The sequence below is a fragment of the Sebastes fasciatus genome, chromosome 16, assembly GCF_043250625.1.
Source record: "Sebastes fasciatus isolate fSebFas1 chromosome 16, fSebFas1.pri, whole genome shotgun sequence".
NCBI lineage: Eukaryota > Metazoa > Chordata > Actinopteri > Perciformes > Sebastidae > Sebastes > Sebastes fasciatus.
In genome coordinates, this window is record NC_133810.1 from 17,710,341 (window position 1) to 17,735,640 (window position 25,300).

The window sequence follows — 25,300 nt, forward strand, 5'->3', positions numbered from 1 at the left end:
ATAGCTACACATACATACAAAATGCATGGTTGGAGAATTGTGTAGGAATGGCCATAATGTTAAATCTTCACGCTACTTTAGTCTGATGTGAAGCATAGCGCCATCTCCTGGAACGTCAAGTCCGTTCAGTTTCTGTGGTTCAATGTCACATGAGTTGACAGAAATTCATGCAGTCTCCTTTTTTCAGTTGTGATATATTATAGCTAAAAAACTAAAACTGAAATGACTTCATTTATATTTTAAAGAGGACCTTTTATGCTTATTTCAGGTGCATACTTGTATTTCGTGTTTCTACTAGATCATGTTTACATATTTTAATGCTTAAAAAACGCTTTATTTTTCTCATACCGGCTGGGCTGCAGCACCTCTTTTCACCGCTCTGTTTGAGCTCCTCCTTGTAACTTTGCAGACCTTTTACATGCACAAAAAAACTATATAGCACTAAAGGAAAGGGAAAAAGCACAATGGATCCCCTTTAATTATTTTTTTTCAATCAGGCAATATCATTTGTTTAATTTTTCTTAAAGGATATAGCTTTTATTTAGTTTCAGTGTACTAACAATATTTTTCACTGCTTATTTCCGTTTTATTTTCTGTTTTAGTGTACTATAATAACCCTGGTCCCAGTAGGTTTATCCTTTAAGCTGTGCATACATTTCTTGTGTCTTTGTGATCATTAATTCTTTATACTTACAGAATTAAGCTCTGGAAACTGCAATATCCTAGACAATGATCATTAACTTATAAAAGAGGCTAGCTCTGGCAAAGGGATTTAATGGATCATGAGCATAACAATACACCTGGGGCCAGATGTATAAAACTGTGGATTCAAAGAGTAGTTTTCTCTGTATGCACAAAGTAAAAATATGCATGAGCCGTCTTTGTGCCAGATTTATATGTCCCTGCATATGCATTGTTCTGTATTACACAACTCAGTCATCAGGAAAACGTGCGCACTGTACTTTGTTCTGTTCTCGGTCTGGTAACTGTAACATCCTGTAAGACTGCTAGATCAGCCTTTAGTGTTGTTATACAAAGTCATTAAAAACTAGTACATATGTAATGAGTCATTATAGACTATGAATGGTAATACACATCACACACTGTAGTCTATCACATTGCATGCATGAAGGTTCAACAAATTCGACAAATTGTTTTTTCTATCAGCATCAGTTTCTGTGTGCGTGTTTTGTTTGATCCCTGTTCTAAGTGTTGAATCAAAGACAAATTGCATCCGTTCATAATATCAATCCAGTTGTATTTTATTTACTTTCCAGCATCATTTATAGCTGTATACAGGCACAGGGGAAGCATTGGCATTTTGAAATTAAAAAAACTCCCTTAAAGGAGCAGTGTGTAGGATTTAGAGATCTATTGGCAGAAATGTAATATGATATTCATCATTATGTTTCTATGAATGTATAATCACCTGAAACTAAGAATCATGTTGTTTTTGTTAACTTAGAACGAGCCGTTTATACATCTACATAGGGAGTGGTACAAGAGTAAATAGCGATTGTTGTTATGGTGACAACAGAACCCACGTGAGTGGGGCCGTTGTGGTTGCAGCTTGCCGGGAAGAAAACGGACACAGCGTTCTGGAGACAGATGGCTGGCTAGTTAGTTAGGTAGCTTGTCCCCAGGTGGAGGGACTGTTTAGACCCGGTGCTGCCGCTGGCCACCAGCCCGCTGTTCGGCTCAGTTTCTGTAATGAGTGCGGCACCAAAGCCTGGCGGAACCAGCCCAAGAGCTAACCAGCCAGCTGTCTGCTAGCTAGCTTGCTGATTCCACCAGGCTTCAACGCCACGCTTGTTACAGAAAACAAGCCATACAAAGTTGTTACTCATCTGGCGAAAGCAATGTGCTTTCCTTGGCTGTGACAAGAGTGTGTTGATGAAGCATTAAGTTGTTAAATTGTACTCATTTACTATGGTTCTCTATGCTTAGACATTACTACTCCTCTGCTCGTTTAGTTGTTACTGCAAAACCTCACCTCAGTGAGTCCGCCACTTGCCACAAGTCGGTTTATACGGAAGTCAGCCCGCTACAACAATCGCTACGGCAACGATATATATAAAAATGGCCGCCGCTCTGACCATCCTGCTATGTTGATTTGAATGGGAATGTCAAGTTCTACACCTAATTCTATTTCTATGGTTCACACAGAACCATCTGAGAAGCAGTCATTGGAAACTGTTTGGAAAAGGGCAGGCACTTTCAAAAAAAATACTTGACAGGTGATTGGATGAACCATCTGTCAATCAAACTCTTTCCGAAGTCAGTTGGGAGAAGAGAGAAAACATCTTTTCCATTGAAAAAAAACCGTCAGTGCCGTTCTTTGCTCTTGATTCAATGAAGATATACTCTGCAGTTTGAAAATAACTGATGCTATTGCAGCATCTACACTACCCTCTTCAGGAGCCACAATTGTTGTTTAGAACGAACAGTCGCCTCTCAGTGTCACGTCACGAACACCTAAACCACAGCCATAGCAGCTAGTAGCTCAAACAAACACAGTGCATGGAGCCTGACGAAATGTATTTTCGCGCAATCTTGTTATATCGCGAGGATCCAAAGGTAAACTAAATCCTACACACTGGTCCTTTAAGAAGTTCCCTTTCCTGATTTTCATAGGTGAGCTCACCATGTTGTAATAGTATAAGGCATGTCACGAATCAGACAAACTCTTTACACTCCTAAATATTAGGAAATATTTGTGAAACCTGTCCTGGGCATTGCAATATTTTCTATCTATCTATTTTTAAATTTGTAAAATTATTCATTTCAACAGGTGCTTATGTACGACTAAAGCACCTTGCCAGCTTTGGTTTTCCCAACTTTGTGAATAAGCCTCTTCTACACATCTGTACGTTTCAACCGATAAAAAAAATTAAGTCTGCAAAAAGATAAAAACTAATTTTTAACAGAAAAACATCAGCAGGGAGCTACTGATGCTGAGCGTATACAGCGCATTAAAGCACTGGTATAAACAAACTGTTGACAGTTTAACAACCTAGAGTACGGAATATGGACATAAAAGTCACCGTAATATAATTATCACTAGATTTTACTGTACTTTAGTTCGGCTTTCCACTGAGCACATGAAACATGATAATGCCAGCTATTTCAGTCAGAGAAAGCCTGTGAGAAAGAATTTCAACCCATACTGTGATTTAATGAATTAGTCCTTAATAACCTTCTATATGAAATCACAACCGATCTGACAACCTTTACGTCCTGGTCAACAGACTGTGGGTTAGAAGAATGTTTCTCTGCACAGCGGACAGGTGGACTTGTTGCTGGATGTAAACCATTTGTACTGTAGAAAAGATAAGAAACAATATTAGTGTAAAAGATGACGATGTCAAAAAGCAAAGTATGTTCACTTTAAACTATATGTTGTCTTGTATTAAATTGTATTTGTGAGATATAAAACTGAAAGTGTATGATACAACCAGTAGTGGGTCTGTGGATTTATGAATTATGCCTTCTTTTAGGTGCCAGTAAAAAGGAAATATGCTCATGACTGTGCCGCATTACTTATGTACAGACAGCCTACAGTGCATGTACCATGTTGACAGCCCACCACTGGATGTAATATGATCTTGACACATATCTTACCAAACACGCTGAGTGGAATTTCTTTTTGCAGGTGCGGCAACCCTTCTTGGGCAGGGAGTAGTTGGACCCGTGGATAACAGAGAAGCAGATCATACAATCCTCTATTCCCTCGAAACGCTTATCCACGTTGTTCTTCCACAGAGCCAGGCCCTCCATTATGCTGCCGTTCTGAACACACACAAACCCACATTTACATTTTTCTGAAGAGTTTCATCCTTTTATTCTTTGCTGTTCCCTAAAAAGAAAATATCTTCACAGCCCCCCTTTGGCCTGTATTGCTCAAGAAATCTTCACTGGTAGGGATATAATCTGGCTACAGGTCTTCAGGTTGAAGAACAGACACTACTTGCTACACCAGCAGCTTCTTGAATTTATATCCACTGTGTGTTTGTGTTTCTACCTGGTGTGTGAGGTAGGTGCTCAGTTGCAGCATCCAGTTCCTCCACTGCTGTACGGCAACTCCCACGCGCCTCCCACTCTCTACTGTGATGGAGCCTAGAGGGTAGCTCTGTGGTAGCTGAATCACCAACTCAATGAAGATGTCATCCACAGAATAGGTGGCAATCACCTCCCGCGCTGCTGAGCGGGCTTTCACCTGGGGCAATAAGATAAATATACAGTGTTTGCCTTTGGAAGTCTTTCAGTCTTACAGTAAGTAACACAAAAATGGTAATGTTGTAGATACACACAGAGCAATGCCTTTGCTAACTTACAGTCATGCTGTCAAACAGTTGAGTGCTGGAGTGGACAGATGAGATCTCCTGGGCTGAGAGAACAGGGCTGACGTATTTGATGGTGAACTTCTCCACGGCTGCGCTCACTCTCTTCTCCTGGCCGTTCCACCACAGCCGCACCATGGCAGGCAGGTCCTGCACTGTGCTGTAGTACACACTGCAAGCCAGGTGAGGGAGCTCCCACTCGACGCTCTCGCTGTCTGTGGGCAAGAAACGCAGGAGATCTGAGATTTGTTTTTACATTTCATAGCTTTTGTACAGAAGTTGTATTATTGTGCTACTTACTGTCAACAGCCAGAGACCGGCTCTCTGTAAAGAAGGTTTTGGTCTCTTTTGTCTCCGCCCCCTGGCCGGGATAGATGGGGTTCTCAGGCATCAGTTTGAAGAGGTCAAGTAGGAGTTTGTTAAGGGAGCAGCTTCTCTTAAGATACTGGGCATAATGGGCTCGCAGCTAGAAATGAATAAGAAGAGCAGTCTGTGACAATACTTCAAAGCACACTTTCGCTATGTAATTTATAAATCTGTTTGCTTGTCTGTACTCGTATAGGACTTATCAGGACTCACATGGGAGGGTGACGATTTGAAAAAAGTGAGGAGCAGCTTCCAGGCCAGCAAGTACCCCAGGATGCAGGAGTACTCCACACTGAGAGGCTGGACCACTGCAAACTCTCCTACTTGAACCCCTGCCAGGATGCTATCGCATAGTTCCTCACAGGTTGACAGGATAGCCATCAGAGACGCTGGAGGAGAACTGAACACAGAAAGGAAATACGACGGTAAGAATAACTTAAACATTAAACTTATATTAAGGATAACTTCAGTATTTTTCAATCTGGACCATATTTTCCCATGTTTTTGTGTTAAAGGGACTCTACCTCCCTCTCTTTCTACCTCCCTGTCTGTCTCTCTCTCTTTCTACCTCCCTCTCTTTCTACCTCCCTCTCTCTCTCCCTCTCTTTCTACCTCCCCCTCTCTCTCCTTCTACCTCCCTGTCTGTCTCTCTTTATACCTCCCTCTCTCTCTCTCCCTCTCTTTCTACCTCCCTCTCTCTCTCCCTCTCTTTCTACCTCCCTCTCTCTCTCTTTCTACCTCCCTGTCTGTCTCTCTCTCTTTCTACCTCCCTGTCGGGCTCCCTCTCTCTCTACCTCCCTCTCTGTCTCTCTCTACCTCCCTGTCGGGCTCCCTCTCTACCTCCCTTTCTTTCTACCTCCCTGTCTGTCTCTCTCTCCACCTCCCTGTCTGTCTCTCTCTACCTCCCCCTCTCTCTCTCTCTACCTCCCCCTCTCTCTCTACCTCCCTCTCTTTGTCTACCGCCCTCTCTTTCTACCTCCCTCTCAATTCAATTCAGTTTGCTTTATTGGCATGACTGTCAGGTGAACAATATTGCCAAAGCGTCAATTCAATAATAAATACAAATTTTAAAAAACAAAATAAAAACAAAAATATATATATATATATACACATATATACAATTCATTAAGCACATTACAAAAAATAGATATTTAAAAAAGAACATGCCTGTAAATGGAAGAAAACAATATAGAAGTAATTAACGTTTGTTGTGTCAATAAAACAAACAACAATTCATAACGATATATTGCAATATCAAAGGATAAATGTAAAAAAAAACATGAAGTAGAGGAGTAACTAAAAGTTTCTCTTTCAATTCAATTCAATTTGCTTTGTCTCTCTATCCATACCTCTCTCTCTCTCTACCTCCCTCTCTTTCTACCTCCCTGTCTCTCTCTCTACCTCCCTCTGTCTACCTCCCTGTCTGTCTCTCTACCTCTCTCTCCCTCATTCTTTTTCTATCTCGCTCTCCTCACAGCAACAGGATTTCATCCATTTACTTACAGACATGGCTCATCTCCATCATCATCAGACTTGTTGTTGTCTCCTTCTCCATCACACTCGGGCAGCTGAGGCATGACCCTGTTATTGACAAAAAGCAACAGAGTTAATTCAACACTTTAATCATAACACAGTGCCAAGGCAGTTATTAGCCGAAATGTTTTTGTTTTTTTGGTTAATTTAAGGAAAAGCTACCCACGTTTGCACAAACTCTCTCAAACAAAATCCTTACTTTTCTAACAAGTGGTAGACGGTGATCTGCAGGGGCCTGGCCTTAAACAGCAGCAGAGGACAGAAAGTGTTGAGGAGCGTCTGGAGGGGCTCTGGCAGGTTTGTCTTCTGGTCCGCTATGAACCGTGGTGGCAGGGAGTTCTCTTTCAGCAGCAGCACAGGCGCATATGTCAGAGCCACGCCGACTGACTGCAGCACCGCCAATGGGAACACAGGGTCATCTGGTTCAGTGAAGGCATCTGCATTCAGACAACAAATAGACAGAAGGACTATGACTATGTCCCGCACAACCAGGCACAGCTTCATCCCACAGGCCATAATACTGCTGAATTCTTGAGCTCCTGAGCTCAACACTTGACTTCTCTATACATACTACATTCCTGTTTACACCTCTGTGTACATATATTACTTCTCATCATGCATATACTGTACATACTACATCCTATTTGCATTTGGTTTTCCCATCTGAAATACTGTCTTTCACAAAATTTCAAATATACATTTACATTACTATTTTATATATTAACTGTACTATTTTATGCCTTAGATTATCATTTTGCTTTTACTTGTGTGATTTCCCCTTTTATATTTACACATTTTATGAGCACTGTTGGAGGAACCTGAGACCAAAGATTTTTATTTGCTGGAATTGACAAATGACAAATAAAGAATCTTGAACCTTGACTTGTGAACTCAGGACTGTAACATAAATGTGCCTTAACTGCTTTATTTTGCAATTACAGTTTTTGGACAGTCAAACATGCTAGCACCGCAGTTTGTGCACATGGAGCAGAAAGGCTCCCGCGTCAAGGCCTATTGAAAGGAGGCTGGGTCACGCGTCATATTACCGGGGGGTATAACACATGCGCAGTAAATTCTGGCCTGCATTCGCCGAAATTGAGTCAATCGCATCGCACGACAGCATCTTCAGTTACGCTGCGCATGTGTTATACCCCATAGCCCAAGACCCATGTCCGCCCGTGACCCAGCCTCCTTTCCATGGGCCTTGTCCCGCGTGAGGATGCTTTTACGCTCGCTAACTGTGCTTGTAGCATGTGCATGCGGCTGGTTTTTATGTGCGCGATTTGAGGCTAACTGGACATTATACATGTGTACGTAACGGTGCGCATGTCCTAGCGCAAGGAAGCGGTCTATAGCTGATTATTTAAAAAAAGTCTTGCATTCAAAATCTTACTTAAGTAAAAGTATGTACGTATATAATCAAGAAAATGCACTTTTTTTATTAAAGTTAAAGTATTCACTATGCAGCCAAATAGGCTCTTTAGTTATTATGTTAGATTATTATTATTGATGCAGTAACATGTAAGATGCATTTCAATGTTGTAGCTGGCTGCAGTAGAGCTAAATTTATTAATTTCTATACTGTTGGTGGTTTAATCCCCTATTTATATACTAAATAAATGTAGTGAAGTAAAAGTACAATGTTTCCCTCTGAAATGTAGTGGAGTAGAAAGTAGTATCAAAACTGTACAGTACTTGAGTAAATGTACTTAGTTACTTTCCACCACTGATTAATACCATGCTGTACCGAAAAAAAAGGGTGCGACCAAATCATGTGCGACCAACTGAGAAAGTGGAAAAGTTAGTTTAGAGCCCTACCATATTACCTAGTGGTATGCTCAATGAAAAGCAAGTATTAGGTAAGTTTTGGCGCTTGACTTTTCCGAGTAAGCTTGTTTCCCAGAGATTGTGTCATAACCTCCTCAAATAAAATCCACACACGCACCTGTGATATTGACAGGCAGAGGCAACAGCAGGTTGTAGATTCCCGCCACGAAGAAGTCTCTCCATTCAACAGCCAGTTCGGGCGGCAGCTTCTCCAGTACATCGGGTGAAGATGACGTGAAGAATTGGTTCAGCTTCACTATCAATGCAGCATTCTCACACACAAACAGCTGCACCCATGGGTTCCAGAGACTGCTCACATTCTCACTGGTGGTCTGAAATTGGAGGCAAGAAAATGAAGTCAAAGATAGTGAGAAACAGCAGATGCAAGCCATGAATAAGAAACAAAAATAATTTGTATTCAGGGGCAGCATAGTGAGTACTCTAACAATTCAAATACCTGAAGTCCAGTGCTGGAAATTAATTTTATTTATAATTGAAATATATCATTTACGCAAGTACTGTACTTCAGTAAAGTACAACTATCTCAAAACTGTACTTGAGTATTTTGTACTACTTTGTATTTCTACTCCAATACATCTCAGAGGGAAATATTGTACTTTTTACTCCACTACATTTATCTGACAGCTTTAGTTATTGGTTACTTTGCAGGTTAGTAATACAAAATATAATTAACAAATTAATTATGATGTATTATTATAGATTAAGCTACTTGGAAGTATATACATTTGTTGAAATCAGCTCCACCTTTACCAGCTGCAACATTAAAGTGATGCACACATTAAAGCATTAATAATTATAATCCAGTAATCTAAAATATATTATTCTGAAATGCATAATGAGTACTTTTACTTTTGGTGCTTTAAGTATATTTTGATGTTGATACTTTTGTACTTTTACATCAGTAACATTTTGACTGCAGGACTTGTAACAGAGTATTTCTACACTGTGGTATCACTACTTTTAGTTAAGTAAAATATGGGAGTACTTCTTCCACCACTGCTGAGGTCAAGAGTTCACCCTATGACAGGAAGCATCCACCCTGTAGCACTACTCTGTAGCTGACAATGGTCTCTGACCTCAAATTCTGAAAACAACACAGTATGTATGGTCTGTGTCTCACCTCCAACCAGGCTAACATCGAGCAGAGCAAGAAGTCCCACTGGTTGCCCCCGAGAACTGTCGGACAATGAGTCACCAGCCAGCACAGGAAACGCATCATCTCCACAGCAAGATTCAACTGTTCTGCAGTTGCTTTAGACAGGTCACTGAAAGAAGATGTGACAAATATATCAGTAGAAAATAATCTAAACTAGGACATTGTTTCAAGAGATATAATGTGTGTAAGGCTGTCCTGAATACCATATTTTGGGCTTCAAAGCTTCAGTGAGAAATATTCGAAAGGTATTCAAAGCTTCGGGACTGTGCCGCTGACACACTACTGTACACACACAAACCTCTACACATAACAGTGATATCCGTCTGAGAATAACTAATAATAATTCATGTTGAATATGTATAATGAGTGATGTTGTGGGAGTATTCCTTATTTCATGGGCTATTTTGGGATTTATACATTATTATTACATATATATATAAACTAAAAACAAAGCATTCGAATATTGATTGAATACTGATTTGGAGGTCAATTACCATGGCAACGGTCGAAGCTTCGAAGCGTTCGGGTCAGCTCTAAATGTGTGCGTAAATGTTTATATGATTACATTACCTGCTAAAGAGGAACCAGTCCTCCTTGCTGGTTCTCCACTCCATCACAGTGGCCAGGATAGCCTGCACAACCTCCTCCTCTACGAGTGTGTCGGCTTTTAGACAGCACAGCAGCACCGCCAGACACCCATACACATCTGTGACATAAAGCCCAAAATTATTACTTGCTTGGTTCAAGTCCAAAACGTCCAAGTTTGCATTTGTGTGTGTTTATGTGCGTATTTTCACCGTCATTCTCTTGCCAGTTGATTATTCCTGCAGTTGCCAGAGCAACGAGAGTCTCCCTGTCTTCTATGGTCATGGTGGGGCAGAGCACCTGGAGCGTGCTCAGTTTGCTCTGAGACACCGGGAACAAACTGACCAAACACAGACAATTTTCAACATACAACAGTGGGGAGAGTTGTCATATAAGAGTTGAAATTCAAAATATTTAAAATGACATGAATAAACAAATGATTAACCTGTCTGCACTGCCGTAAAGCTTCCTCACGGTTGCACTGTGAGTTGCTGCCAAGTTGTTGGTGTGGATGTAGTTTTCTAGAGAGAGAGACCAGAGACCTCCATCCTCCACGGACCTACAGGGTAACAATACAATACACACATATTCAATGGATATTGTTTGAAATAATTGCCTGGGAAAATAAACATGTGCATAAAAACTAGTGTTTGTTTCTTCAGAAGCTGATAAATGTATTAAATGTTTTCTAAAAGATGTTTTTTTTTCTCCATGAAAGCTGTTTATGTAGAAATGTGTTGATGTTGTGTGTAGCTCACCTTGAGTAGAGTGTCCCTAGCAGATCTTTCATTGGAACTAGGCCCTGGAGTCCTTCTAACAGCCCCGAGTCAGTCAGCAGACTGTGATAGGCAGGGATGTACGCTACCTCCTTACACCACTGCAGTGCATACAACAGCTCTGAAACTACCAAAGAAAAGCATACATATACAAACATATTACACAGCGTCATATATTTACATGAAAAACACAAAGTTACAAAAAAAAAATGTGTTAATTTCCTGTTTGTGTGTACCTGTGTACTTAAGGTTCGGCAAGTGTGAAGGACATTCTGCATCCTTTTTGTCACGAGGTATGAATGCAACAGTCCGGGCCATCCTCCCCAACAGGGCACAGGCACATAGGTGGGCTGGCGGCCTGGTTGACACCCTCAACTTCCAGATGTCCATGGAGGGTTTTTCGCAAACTCCTCGGTGACGGCTGGACAGTAAGGGGGTTTTGATCCACTGCAGAGGACGGAAGAAAAGGGGAAGAACAATGCATAAATGTCAAGTGTTTTGTGATGAGAATCGAATTAAAGTAGGGCTGGGCGATAGGACGATATATATCGTCAAACAATATAAATATGTCTATCGTATATATATTTTTGCTATATCGTGATGTCAAAAAAACAGCGACCGAACTGTGTTATGGCAAATTTGACATCATTTGGCTGCCACTTTACGTTCCTTGCATGAGCAAGGACTGAAGCTGGAGCAATCAGCTGTTTAACTTTGAGAGGGCACGACATGCAGAAACTTTCTCAGACTCAGCCCAACCAAAACTGGAAGAGCTCGTAAGAAAGTCAGACATGGACCAGAAAACCATCTTCTGCCATGTTTGTCACACGCCAGTCCCCACTACAGGCATATTTGGAGTGCAGGCTACCCATTGTCATTAACTGGTATGACGTGCCGTTTTTTCTTCTTCACCTTAAACGGACTACAGACTACGGTACACAGAAACGCGTTGACAGTGTTTTGTTTGTGGCCGCTTATGTAGGAACAGTATCTCTGTAGTACGACATACAACGGTTAACAGATAAATAAAGTTATCTATGGAGAAGCCGTACACAACCCCAGATAACACAGATAATTAAATGGATAGACTGGTACGAATATTTGACGTTATCACACTACATGTCCATTACTTGTACATTCCAAGGACACTGAATGAAAACAAAGCAGGACTAAAACCAGTATAAAAAACTACAGCTGTCTACAGCTAACCTCGGTTATTATAACCTATGATGTAATAATCAATGAGGTTATAAAGGCTTTACATTCAGTTGATTCAGACCACAATGTGTATGTATAAATTATTACGGGCCTTAATGTCTGCCACCTGTCCTGTAAAATGCATTTATCAGCTGTTTTTCTCTAAAGTTCTTAATAAAATGAGAAAATATTCAGTATTGACAAGTATTTAATTCACACAGGAGTACACAAAAATATATATATATATATTTCATTTAAACTATTTATTTATTGAATTACCAGAAAACATGCTATATCGTAATATACCTCGTCATCAAGATATGAAATTACCTGCTACAGTATATCGGGATAAAAGATTTTGGCCAGATCGCCCAGCCCTAAATTAAAACAGATTCCTTCCACACCAATTTCTTCATAATCAATGTATGGTTGTATCTGTATTACGTAATTATTTTCCTAAAGTGAGAATGATGGATTGGCTGGCTCACCTGAGGAGGTAGGGCTTGTCTGATTCTTGTCCATTCTGTCTGGCTGGGCGTCAGTTGTGTAAAGAACTGGACGAGGAGGGGGGAATCTTGATTGCAGACAGCGATGATTGTCTCCACTACGCTCTGTACAGCCACAATTAGAACCTGCAAACTAAAACATAACACCAAGAAGAGTTAGCCAGAACCACAACATAGCTTCTTAAGATACGACACACTGAACAGGCCCAAAATTGGGGAGGGCTTACTGACAAACCCACTTGGGTTTTTAAAACCTATAGAAGGTGTTTTATTACCTTTTAATATCCAGAGAGACGGTGAGTAGTTGGTTTGTCACCCACAGGGCGGCACTGTGCAGGAAACCACCTTCCTTGACCTCATAATCTGAGTGTTGAACCAATGACTGGACCCCAGACACACACACTTTCCTCAGCTTATCTAAAAGTGAGTCTGTGAAAGCAATATCAACAAAGAATTGTTATTTAGCTTCCCTGAAAATTAGGTGTGTTCGTGCTAGGGTTATTATAGTAAACTAAAACTAAAATGAAAATAAGCAGTGAAAAATATTTTTTGTAAACTAAATAAAAACAGTACCTTTAAGAAAAACCAAACTGAAATGATACTGCCTGGTTACAAAAATAATAAAACATAAAATATAAATGAACGTAAATTCATTTAAATGTTAGTTTTTTAGCTATATTATAAATCACTGCCAAAAAGGAGACAGCATGAACTTCCGACTTGATCTTCCAGGGGATGCCGCTATACCGCGCTTCACTTAAATAGCATGAAGGTTGAACTTTAAACATTATTTCCATTACACAGTACTCCAATCATGTAAATTGTATGTACAGTATATGTAGATACTAGGGCTGTCAATTGCATTTTATCTGTTCAAAATGTACCTTAAAGGGAGATTTGTCAAGTATTTAATACTCTTATCAACATGGGAGTGGGCAAATATGCTTGCTTTATGCAAACGTATGTATATATTTATTATTGGAAATCAATTAACAACACAAAACAATGCCAAATATTGTCCAGAAACCCTCACAGGTACTGTATTTAGCATAAAAAATATGCTCAAATCATTATATGGCAAACTCGAGCCCAACAGGCAACAACAGCTGTATGTGTGCTGACTTGACTATGACTTGCCCAAAACTGCATGTCATAAAGTGGGCATGTCTGTAAAGGGGAGACTTGTGGGTACTCCTAGAACCAATTTTCATTCACATATCTTGAGGTCAGAGGTCAAGGGACCTCTTTGAAAATGTCTATGCCAGCTTTGCTTCGCCAAAATTTAGCTAAGTTTGGAGCGTTCTTTAGCCTACTTCGCGACAAGCTAGTGTGACATTTTCTAGTTTCATATGATGCCAGTATCTGCACTCTAGCTTTAAAACTAAGCTGAAATGCTACAACCTAAAAATCGTAAATTGCGTTAAAGAAATTAGTGGCGGTAAAACGAATTTGAGTTAACTTTGACAGCCCTAGTAGCTACATATTTCTTAGACATTATAGCTGGCCCTAACAAAAACAAACTAAACTACTGTAAAACTAAATATATAAAAAACTAAACCTTTCTGAAAAACTGAAACTACAAAAAAAAACTCTGAAAACTAACTAAAACTAAACTAAAATTCAAAATTAAAATAAAAGAAAAACAAATTGAAAATGTAAAACTATTATACCCTTGTGCACTGTGTGTGCAAGTACCTACCAGACAGGTGAGTGTGTGTTTGATCTTGGGCGGTGAGCTGGAAGACCGTGAGCAAGAGCTCCTCAGCAGAGAGAAGTAGAAGACAGTCTTGTACAGAAGAGAAGAACGTGGAGGCCACGTCACAGATGAAGCAGATGAGTGGCTCCATGTTGCCTGCATCTGACAGACTCTTGGTCTCAGACAGAGTGGCGTGGAGCCTTTCTAAGATCTTCTCCATGTACACCTCCCCTATCAGAGGCTCTGCGCAAGTAAAAACAGATCAAAAAGATAATTAGAAAGTTTGGTGACTTGTAGGAAAATCCACAAAAAAAAAGAGGTACTTTTCCACTGAAGAAAAAAAGAATAATTTGCAGGTTTGTGTCTGTGTTTACCATTGTTGTGGTGCTGAGAGAGGACCAGGCTGATAAGTGTCCAACTGTGGTTGCTGGTAGAAGAGGTAGAACCGTTAGAGCTGCGTCCCACCTTGCACAGCTCCTCAGTCAGTCCAAGGAGTTGCTCGCCCAGAACTGAACCTTTCAGCCAGTCACGACAGCTCTTAAGAGTCTCAGGTTCTGTACATGCCTGACAGGATGGATAGTAGCACACATGTTTATAACTATGTAAATTTGATGTATAGGTAGATAACACACTTTGATCTGTGTAAACAAAAGACACATACCTTCTGTATAATTTGCAGGATAATTCTCCACTGTAAATCCATCTAGAAACCAGAGGGAAAAGCAGGAATGTCAGCAAAGAAACAACAGCACCATTAGAGTTTTATCTACGACACAAGAGGGATCATCACGCTGCACATAAAAAACGTGAGGCCTATACTACGAAGCGATTTCAACATACCAAGGATATCTTGTCAGTATCTTGCTTCACTAACCCTAACAACCACAACGGTGGTTATCAACTCGATAAATCAACCCAGGATTTCTCAATCTGGCTACGAGCGCAATCACATAAAAGGGGCGGTGTTTGCAGCATATGACCAATCGCAAATATGGACAAGTCTACGGTTCAGCAGAGCAGCACATTTTACAAACGAAGAGCGAACTATATTAGACAAACACAAAGAAGTTAAACATATAATCCAGACTAAAAGCAACACAATTGCATCTGCAAAATACAGAAAAGGTACCTGGCGAAAGAAAAAATTGCCGAATGTGTGAATACGTTAATTAACAGGCTAATATCACTGCCCCATCTAGAGCACGAGTAGATCTGACTATAATTACTTTGTGTATTCCGTTAAATTAATATGATGCTTATAGACCAGAATAAATGTTACTTCATTAATCCTTTGGAGGTAAATGTGGCGTGTATGACTATTTCAGCCTTCTGTCACCTGCTTCTCAGACTCCGACGGTGTGAAACAGACTTGGGAGCAAATAAAAAATAAATATAAAAATATAATTCAAAATGGTAAGCAGGCTTCCTTTCATATGTCAGCTGTCCTTTCTGCATTTGGTTGTTTAAACTGTGTTGCTTTTTAGCCTAGATTATAACTTCTTTGTATTGGTTTAATATTATCTTACGATCCACGCACCAAGCTTTGATTGGTGAAGAGGCTGTGCTTTTACACGAGCTGATCTCTTATCTCAAATAAAACCTGCTCCGGAGCAGGTGAGGTGTTCAGCATAAATTACCATGACGATCTAGCCCGGTAAGAAGTGAACCACCATCGTAGAACTGAAAACCAAGGGTCAAACCTGAAGTTACCCCCCCCAAATCCTGCTTCGTAGTACAGGCCTGAGGGCCTGTAACATGTTACAGGACATCCGCATCTTAGGTTACCGTGGTGATGTGGTTGAGGATGCGGGTGGTCTCCTGCTGGCTGCAGCAGTACAGTGAGCTGAAGACCATCTCCACCAGGTGCTCAGTGTCGATGCGCCCCTTCTCAGCCAGCCACACCACCACCCGCTCCAGCAGGAAATGCATTGCTGGATTTTTCATGGTCACCTCGTCCCTCTGCTCACCGTCCGTTATTTTGCCATCCAATTCGACCAATGTCTAAGAGAAGCACAGTTTAGGGGAAAAAGTCAATTGCGTCATGGAATTGTAAGAGCTGTTAAAGACTTAATACTTTCCATCAAACATGACTTACACTGAAGACCCTGGGCGTGTGGAAAGACTGCAGGAGAAGGGAGAGGAAAACAAGGTGTCTCTCCGAGTTTCTCTCATTCACATGCACCAGGCACAGTTGGGCCAACTGGCACACCACATCCTCAAAATGCTGGGTCTGTAGGGACCCAAATGCCTTCTCATTCACCAGCTCCGACACCGTCTGAACAGGCTTCTCAACAACATCCCCCTCAACTCCAGTTTTCTCATTGTCCTCCGGCTGAGAGAAACAGATCCTGACAGTTTTCTTCTTCTGGACGTGCTTTCTTTTTACTCTCTCAGGGTAGCGCATTACCTGGAGACATAAGAGAAAGTGAGAATAAATTTATTTAGGCATTGTGTTTTCTGTTTCACTTTGGCCACTTTTAAAAGGCATGAATGGCTCCGACAGCCATATTGATCTGCTGTATCCTTGTATGTCTGAACCAGAGATTCGCCAAAACCAAACTCACCTGAAGCAAGGTGGCTACCCCTTCCAAAGCCTGTGGATCTGCATCCTCATTGTCGGCATAACGCACAAAGAGAAGACCCAGCCCTTCCCAGAAGTCTGCCAGAAGCCCTTGAAAGACGCCACTGCTCTCATTAGCTCCATCTTCACTGTGTAGGCCTGCCCTTTTCTCCCAGGAAACAAGCATTTCAGTGACCAAAAGGAAAAGAGGGCCGCTCTGAAGGGAGGGATTTCCAAGAGCAGTTTCTAGTAGTGGCAGGAGCTACAAAGAGACAGGCAACAAAACAATGTAAGGGATTTAAATACATCTGACATGATAAGAAAAGTATCCGCGACTGTGTGATCCCACCTGCTGTGAAATAAGCATGGTTCGTATTTTTCTCTGTTCCTCTTCTTCTTCTGTGTTGTGCAGTATGCAGTACCTCAAGCACTCAACAACAGAAGTCACTATAACGGCACTTTCCGATGGGCTTGACGCTGCACGATCACTAGACAGACTGAGACAAACACACAGAAAAACTAAAAGTTACATAGTGTGATACAGGAATAATGGTTTATAACTTATATGAAGAACAAGAGTCTTCTCTTATAGCAATATATCTGAAGATGTGGGAAATGGATGCAAAATCACATACAAAATAATCAAATTAATGCTCAGTGCAATGAGCTGTATTTCACTGTTATGTAGAGCTGCAACAATTAATTGATTAATTGTCAACTATTTAAATTGATTAATTAAATATAAATATAATCTCAGTTATTGTTGTTATTATTATTATCTCAAATGTTTCTGTATAGTAATGGACACCTTATGATCTATTGTATATAGTGATGATAATGATCATGTTTTTTATATTATCATGTTATATTTTTTATTATATTACATTAATGTATGATTATTATTATTTTGCTGTCACATATTCATTACCACTATAAAATTATCACTATGTTGTCTTTCGCTCTGCCTCACATCCCACTCCACATACCAACCTGCCCAGGATCACTAAACACGGATACATACTGATTTATGTTATTGTCTGTATGTCTGTCCATTACGTCTGCCTTCTATTATATGGTTTCTTTACTCCAATATGACAGTAAACAGTTGTGGACAAACAAGACATTTAAGGACATCATCTCGGGCTTTGGGAAACACTGATCGACATTTTTCACCACTACCAGACATTGTATAGACCAAACAACTAATAAATTAATTGAAAAAAATAATTGACAGATTAATCAACAATGAAAATAATCGTGAGCTGCAGCCCTACTGTTACGCATTACATCAGGAAAAAGTCTTCAACCGTGTGAAGTAAGAATTCAAATAATTAATTTTCTTTGATTATAATTAAAATTTGCATATAATCGTGTAGGCTGCAGAAGATTTAGAGACTACAGCAATCAAAGAAAACGGCGCTCATCGAACCGTTTGGCGATTTCGGCCGCGCTCGTACCATCTCCACTTAAATCGACTTGTGTGTCTACATTGCTTTGTACGGTAAAGCAGGGTTTATGGTTTATTATGCCGTAGTATAAAGCATGTAGGTGCCGACAGGGAAGTCAGGATGCATTCAGGTGTCACAAACTCTGAGAAACTCTAGCTGCTGTAAAGTACACTCCTGCCATCTAGTGGATCTTCTTTTTGTTGAAAGTATAAATGACAGTTGTCAGGGCATAAAACCAATGATCTGTTGATCGTTATGAATCAAGACTCCATAGTCTAAAAAGTGGCATGTTTAAATTAAATCAAAAATCAAATCGTGCTCTTAAAATCTAAAGTCAAATCGAATCGTGGATTTGGAGAATTGTGACATCCCTAGATTTGACCGAAATATTTTTCTAAAATGATAATACAACATGAGCATATTTTCACGATAAGATTCCCTTGAAATTCGATAAAATAATAATAATATTGAAATCATCATCCAGCACAAGCGTACATACCGGTATCACACAAAAAAAATTACCCTTGTATGAATGAAGAGAAGAAGGTGGTGTAGAAGTCCAAGGTCGGATCGGTGACCTGTTGAGGCAGTTTGCTGAGGAGCGGCATTAGATTAGGGTGGAGTGCTTTAGCCGTGCCTTTGCCACCCTCTTTTAGTAGAGCCCAAAGTTTAGGTAAGAAGCCTTTCTTGGCATTCACATGAGTCCAGCAATCCTGAAATAGGAGCAGAAAAATCGAAGATTAGAAGCCACTCGACTATAAATTGGCACAACAAAAAATTAAACGCATCTTCTTTGGCATCTAGGCATTTGTGAATCTACTAATACTGGTTAATATAACTCCTTGTTGCACTACCTATCACGTCTACTGTAACAACATAGAGGGTAGACAACATTACAGAACACCTGACAATATAGTGGCAGTAGCATAACTGTACATGTGAGGTCATCCTTTAAAACACAAGCTTACAGGGATCGTAGACACGACGTGAAGAACAGCTTCCCACACAGGAGGCAGCACTACAGGATCGGTGTCGTCAATGCTGAGGAGAACAGTGGGGCAGAGTCGTGATGCTTCAGCCTGGACCAGTCCTGGAGTGAATTCACACAGAGCACACACCATCTCAAAAAATGCCCCTCGCACCTGTGGAGAAAGATATAGTAGTAATTAGTCTCAAAACAGATTACTGCATGTATATTACGTGGCATTTGGCAACACAAACTGATGTAATTTAACTTCACACAGTTTTTATGGTTAACAAAATGTTGTTTTTTTATTTAACCTTTATAAAACCAGGAGTTTCATTGAGATTAAAAATCGCTATTTTTCTGTTTTTATTTCATGTCACAGACACCCTGCCATGTTCTGCATTTGATGTGATGGCTTTGCCATGTCTACAAAAAATTCAATAAAAAAGATTTAAAAAAAAAAAATCTCTGTTTCAAGGGCATCCTGGCCAAGACAGGCAGCATCACAATTAACAAAGCTGAAGACACAAAGATAAAACACTTAAAGAATTTAAAATGAAAACAAAGAAATTACAGAATCATAAAATATCTAAAACATTCATCAGCATTCTTTACAAGTCATCAACATAACATTTGCAGCCAGATGTGCCTGCCATCCTGTCATTTAAAATTCCTTTAAATGCATCCAGAGCTCCCGAAGATTCAGGTAATTTTGCAACTGATTCCAAGATGAGGGAGTAGTATACTTAAACGCCCTTTTTCCCAATTCAGTGTTAGCTTTAGGGACAGACAGTAGGAATAAGTCCTGGGAGCAAAGACAATAACTTCCATACTTTTTGAAGGATGCAGGTCTACAAAACTAAAAAGAGTTAGTTAACTTTGTAGGATAAAACATATCTACATAATCTGTGTGGAAAAATTATGTTAGTAATAGGCCTACCTGGAGCCTACAATTTAATTTTTGGCCTATTCAAACAAGACAATTTAATTTAAAGATATATATCAGCTTACCTTGTAAGATCAATATGGTAGCTATATTATAAGCAGGTTAAGAGGCTATGTCAATCCTGTATGCACGAAAATAACACTGATTAAGAACCTCCCTCTTGCCTAGGGCACCAAACTCGTCAGGGCCGGCACTGACTAGAACAACTTGACACACAGTGCTGAGCTGCATCTCAAATTAATCTTCAGGTTCCCAGCTTTCAGAGGATGTACACCACTTCTACTGGCATAAACTGCTGAGGTTAAAATGATAAAATCCACTCAATATCTTTTGATGAATACAAATTCAAGTGGAAGAGACCTTATTTTACTTGAGTGAAACTACATTATGTGCATATACCAGATGAATTAGTTCAGGTGTCCTATTTGTTGCCAGTACCTGTGGTGTCTTGTGTTTGCTGTACTTCCAGAACTTCCCAGAGTTAAGGAGATGTGCTAGTCTTTCCTCCAAGTCCGTCCTGTCACTCTGAAGCAGCAGGGAGAGCAGTCTCTTCACCCCCAACAGAGAACTGGTAAGCATGCGTACGTATTTTCCTTCTCTCTCCTCCTCTGTCACACTTCTAGAGAACAAGGAGAACCAGTGCCTCAGCAGAGAATCTGACATAATGTATTATTGTTGTGTCTACACAGTGAGAAAAATGGACACAGAGACTATTATGAGCTAAACTTACTGTGGATCGCTCAGTGTGTCTGCCGTTTCCTTTAACAAAATATCTTGAAGTACCTGCAAAATAAGAATAACAGCATCTTATTGTTAAATTTGGCTCATTAGATTACAGCGCAAATTCCCTTGTCTGCACTAAAGCCACCACTACTACTTACATTAAGGATCTCATCTTTGCAGAAGCTGAGAGCCTCGGGCTGTTTGGTGGGTGAGAAAGCAGCCTGGAAGACCTGGCAAGCAGCAGAGGCTGCAGGTGTGTAAGTGTCACACTGGGACAAAATCCAGTGGCCCATCAAGCTCTTCAGAAAGGGCGCCAAGCTGCGACGCACTTTCAGCACCAGCTGCTCAAAGGCCTGCTGGGTGGCCTCCCTAATCCGGCGATCGTGGTCCTGATAGACATAAATGATGAAGACAAAACTCTCCTAATGTGGACACGCCTCAAACACTTGCACACATTAAAGTCACATTAAATTTTCATCCTTAAACTTGCAGTAGGCTGAATATTTTTGGCATCATTGGCCAAATATTCCATAATAACCTTTCAGCATATTGTAATTTAACTGCTCCGAGAGATAACTAGACCTCTGCACCTCCTCATGGCTCTCTCACGCTTTAGAAAAACAACGGAAGCAGCTGTCAATCACTCGCAAACTTCGATCAAGCGGTCAAACTAGGCAGCGCTGATCAAATATGAATCAAAATTCTGTTACTGTAATGCCTATTTTTAATGAGAAGTTTGCTACGGCTGGTGGGTGGTGCTTCATATTTCCACAACTGATCTCAACATGGCTCAACATTTTACAGCTAAACAGTACACTACAAGATGTTTCTGAAACAATTCAGTCAAGAAATAGGCATTACAGTAACAGAATATTGATTCATATTTTATTAGCGCTGCCTAGTTTGACCGTTTGATCGAAGTTTGCGAGTGATGCTCAGAGACGGCAGGCTCCAGCTCGGCTCTGATTGGTTGTTTTCCTCCGGTCTGTGAAATCTTGCAGATGCCATTAGGAGCACCGGAGGACACAGAGGAACATGATTTTTTTCAGATTAACATCTCATGCATTACTGTCAGGTTATAGCGACCGTTTTATAAAACAATTTTTTTTTAAATCATATTTGCTCCAATTCTACCCACTGCAGCATTAATTTGAGTGGGGTTCCAGGCAATCTCTTGTTCAGAGATACTCCCCATCATTTGAAATGGGATACTTAACTTTCATTTGCTAGGCAAGATGGGTCTGATCAAAAATGTATGATGGTAACTGGGAGTGTTTATTTCGTGTTTAAGGTCTCACTGTTTCCACAATTGTTCAAAGTAATGTGACACTGACACAAAAAAATGGCATTTCGAGAATGTGTGGTGAATGGCCAGCTCACCACTGATATCTTGCAGTAAATCCTGGGCCAGTATGGCAGGACCCCTTTAACCTCTTCAGCATCCCGTTCCTGACACATGGACCCAAAGTCCTGCACAGCCTGAGAAGAGGACACAACATCAAGACACACACCTGGGACCAACAAACACTTCACTTCAACATACCCAATGAGAGATTGCTTTTCATGTTTCATGTACACTGTGTTTTAAGTTGATTTTAAGTGGTTGTAGCATACAGGCAGGCGCTGCTTTTTTACTAACATGTTTTGCACTATGGAACTGTGATGCTGGAAACTTGAATTTCCCTCGGGATCAATAAAGTTTCTATCTATCTATCTATCTATCTATATGTGTTATATGTGTATGTGTGTGTGTGTGTGTGTGTGTGTGTGTGTGTGTGTGTGTGTGTGTGTGTGTGTGTGTGTTATATGTGACTGGCTCTGCATTGAAGACCATGAAGCTAGTCAGCTCACTTTCAGTCTGGTAACACCATCCCTCTTGGAGAGTTTCCTGAGCACCAGGCGGAAATCAGCATCCACCAGGTTGTCTATCTCCTCCGCGCCGTGGACAGCGGGGACGTAACTCAGCTCCGAGGTGACCGCTGTGTCGAAGCCCACAAAGCCCGGGATGACACCACCCTCCCGGGTCAGGACCTCAGCAGCTCGGCCGCTACTGGAGGGCTAGTAGAGTAGGGATAGAGAAGATAATACATCCCATAAGAGTAGAAAGGTTAGCCAGACGGACACGTTTTGGTTATGAAACAGTTGGGACAACACGTCGCCTTCACTAGCCTGTTAGCCTGCTGTTAACGTGAAGTTTACATTAGCATGTGCTCGTGTTTGTTGCTACAGTAAAGTCAGCTACGTTAACTTACAGATATTGTTACTTACCCGAACATTTCCTTTAGTTCGTTGTTTATTCTTACCCCCCATGGGTACGCATTAATGTTAAAAGTATGAGTTAGTTTACTCCAGTATAATAGTTACTGGCGTTTGATACACACGTCGTGTTTAAGTGACGCCACTGAAGACTTCCTGTCTAAATCTTTCAAAATAATAGTGATGTGTTGGTCGCGAACGAGCCGGTTCAAAGAGCCGGCTCTTTTAAGTTAACGATAATGGTACCAGTCCACAGCCTCCGTGCTTTCCACGCTTCCCATTCATTGTCAATGTAAGCAGCCGCTTAATGCATTCTGGTAGCGTGGCATCGCGATTCGAAAAAACGGAGCGTCAGCGCCCGCTCCTCATTTGCATAAAGTTGAGGGCTAGTCTACTTTATGCAAATCACGGGCGTCTGACGCGACTCGCCGCCTCTCAAAACTCCCGAGAATCTTTTAAAATAAAAGTTGTCGATCGAAAATAAAGACAGATTTAGCAACTGCATGGATTATTTCTCGACTCAAATGTTTTCAGAAACACATTTCGGTGAACTATTTTCGTGAAATAAGAGAAGAAAGTTTCCAAACGAGCCTCCATACTGTTTCCGGTTTGAAAGCTGGGAGCAGCAGCCCACGGCAGGAAAGCGTTCGTCCAATCAGGTGGGGACAGCCTTGAGTCTAGGGCTGCATCCCAAAACTCTAAATTGCATGCCTGTTTCCCTCACTTGCGTCTCATCCTTGCGTCTTAGTCCCTCCCACCAGGGAAGCATGGAGAGACGCAAGGAAACCATGCGAGGAGAGAGGAAACGAGGAAATACGATTTAAGCGACATGGGACGGTCGTTTCCTCTGAAGCGTCACGTCTGAAGCAACGTCCATTTCTGATGACAGCAGCAGCTGATCACAACTGGATCAGCTGTCAGTCAGCTTTAACAGCTGTTTGTGTCTGAACTGTACTAATACTAATAAAGACAAGTGCTCTTTATACTATTTATTCATTATTAGAGTCTGTAGTTATTGATATTCTGGTTGTGAGTTAATTATTTAATAACCCAGAATATGACTATGGTGTTTTTTGAACACTGGACATTATTTATTAGGCTAAAGGGAAAATGTAAATGATGTAACTCATATCAAACCCGACGTTCAGGAATCATCAGCCTCATGTGACTGAATGGAAATGAGGATAAATGATGTAAAAGGTGTTTGTTGCTGACAGACAGACTCTCCTTTTCTCTCTGACTTTAATAGTTTCATTAATAAAAGTTAACGGGGGAAATAACAGATCATGAAAAGAAAAATCATTCTAAGAAATGCAGAAAGTTATTTTAAGTCAGTTTATCTGGTATTATAAACCCCTCTGACTGTCAGGCTGCTTCACTGACGGTGTGTGAAGGAGAGCTACTGCAGGTCCTTCTGCTGCTGCTCAGAGCTTCAGTTAACACAGATTATAACTAGATGGTGAATCAGAAGACAACTAAAATATAAAACGTTTAATCTGTGATCTGTCTTCACTCCGGTATGAAACTCAGTGATGCTGAGAGGTAAAGTTATCAGATCAGTCTGATCGGCAGCAGCGTCCAATCAGTAACTGATATCCAGTAAGGGGGCGTGTCGGTCGGCAAAAGACTTCCGTGCAGGATACACTGGTGTATCCTCGCTCATAGCTCCTCCGGCAAGCCTCCTCGATCCTCGATCCTCGCTCCTCGATGCACAAATAAGGGCTTTGGGACGGTCTTCAAAATGGCGCACCAGAACTACTTCCGGTTCAAGCGAGGATCGAGGAGCGAGGAAATGAAAATTTAGAGTTTTGGGATGCAGCCTAGGACAGCCCACCAAGCGTCCAATGTTGGGGAGCGTCGCGTCCACTCGCGATAAAAAAAAACCTGTGGACACGTACCATAAGAGCTGGCTCCCGTCTGAGAGACATTTTTTTCTTTTTTTTTTCTTTCTTTAATTAATTCAAGGTAGAATGATAGGACGATCCTCTCCGCGCCACGGGCACTCCATGCACTGACTGTGACTGAATGTTGTGTTAATGACGTCCGTGCGACCAATCAGGTGACGACAGACAGGGATCATACCATCAAGCAGGGAGGGGCGGGTCTACAGGTACAGAGCAGGAGGGAGAGGAGGAGAGAAAGAGAGAGAGGAGTGCGGTGCCCGAATAGCAGACAAGATGAGAAACAGTCGGAAACAAAGCAGCATGTAAAATTATGGTATTCTGGAAATTATATGGTTTGGTATAATTATATTGAATAATGTAAGTGATATATGTCCACACATACTAATCATAGGTCAAAACTTCGCTAAATTTGGTTGAATTATAAAATGGCAGAAGTGGTAAAACGAAGAGCCGTTGGGAGCCGAAAGAGCCGGCTCTTCTTGGTGAGCTGAGC

General features: G+C 40.9%; 1 protein-coding gene across 1 annotated transcript; it reads right to left on the reverse strand.

Annotated features, from left to right (window-relative positions):
• Positions 1 to 1,241: 1,241 nt before the first annotated feature.
• Positions 1,242 to 23,073, reverse strand: ltn1 (listerin E3 ubiquitin protein ligase 1). Its single transcript, XM_074611341.1, has 32 exons — positions 22,916 to 23,073; positions 22,499 to 22,705; positions 22,028 to 22,126; positions 20,806 to 21,036; positions 20,655 to 20,707; positions 20,363 to 20,543; positions 18,980 to 19,153; positions 18,534 to 18,724; positions 16,913 to 17,060; positions 16,568 to 16,825; positions 16,099 to 16,410; positions 15,789 to 16,004; positions 14,665 to 14,706; positions 14,378 to 14,567; positions 14,007 to 14,246; positions 12,583 to 12,736; positions 12,290 to 12,440; positions 10,841 to 11,051; positions 10,587 to 10,731; positions 10,274 to 10,387; positions 10,041 to 10,168; positions 9,814 to 9,949; positions 9,208 to 9,352; positions 8,185 to 8,398; positions 6,439 to 6,676; positions 6,210 to 6,287; positions 4,920 to 5,106; positions 4,641 to 4,806; positions 4,335 to 4,555; positions 4,022 to 4,216; positions 3,622 to 3,789; positions 1,242 to 3,319 (listed from the first exon to the last, which is right to left on the reverse strand). Exons 1-32 carry the CDS (start codon positions 22,955 to 22,957, stop codon positions 3,257 to 3,259), a joined length of 5,298 nt encoding a protein of 1,765 aa, XP_074467442.1. The 5' UTR covers positions 22,958 to 23,073; the 3' UTR covers positions 1,242 to 3,256.
• Positions 23,074 to 25,300: the final 2,227 nt, after the last annotated feature.

Bases quoted from the DNA above. Each gene is read 5' to 3' on its own strand.
- ltn1 (XM_074611341.1), bottom strand. From the start codon at position 22,957: ATGGGGGGTAAGAATAAACAACGAACTAAAGGAAATGTTCGG. The intron at 18,725-18,979 runs GTAAGCTTGTGT...CTCCTATTTCAG, and splicing joins ACGTCGTGTCTACGATCCCT to GATTGCTGGACTCATGTGAA. The intron at 6,288-6,438 runs GTAAGGATTTTG...TGTCAATAACAG, and splicing joins GTCTACCACTTGTTAGAAAA to GGTCATGCCTCAGCTGCCCG.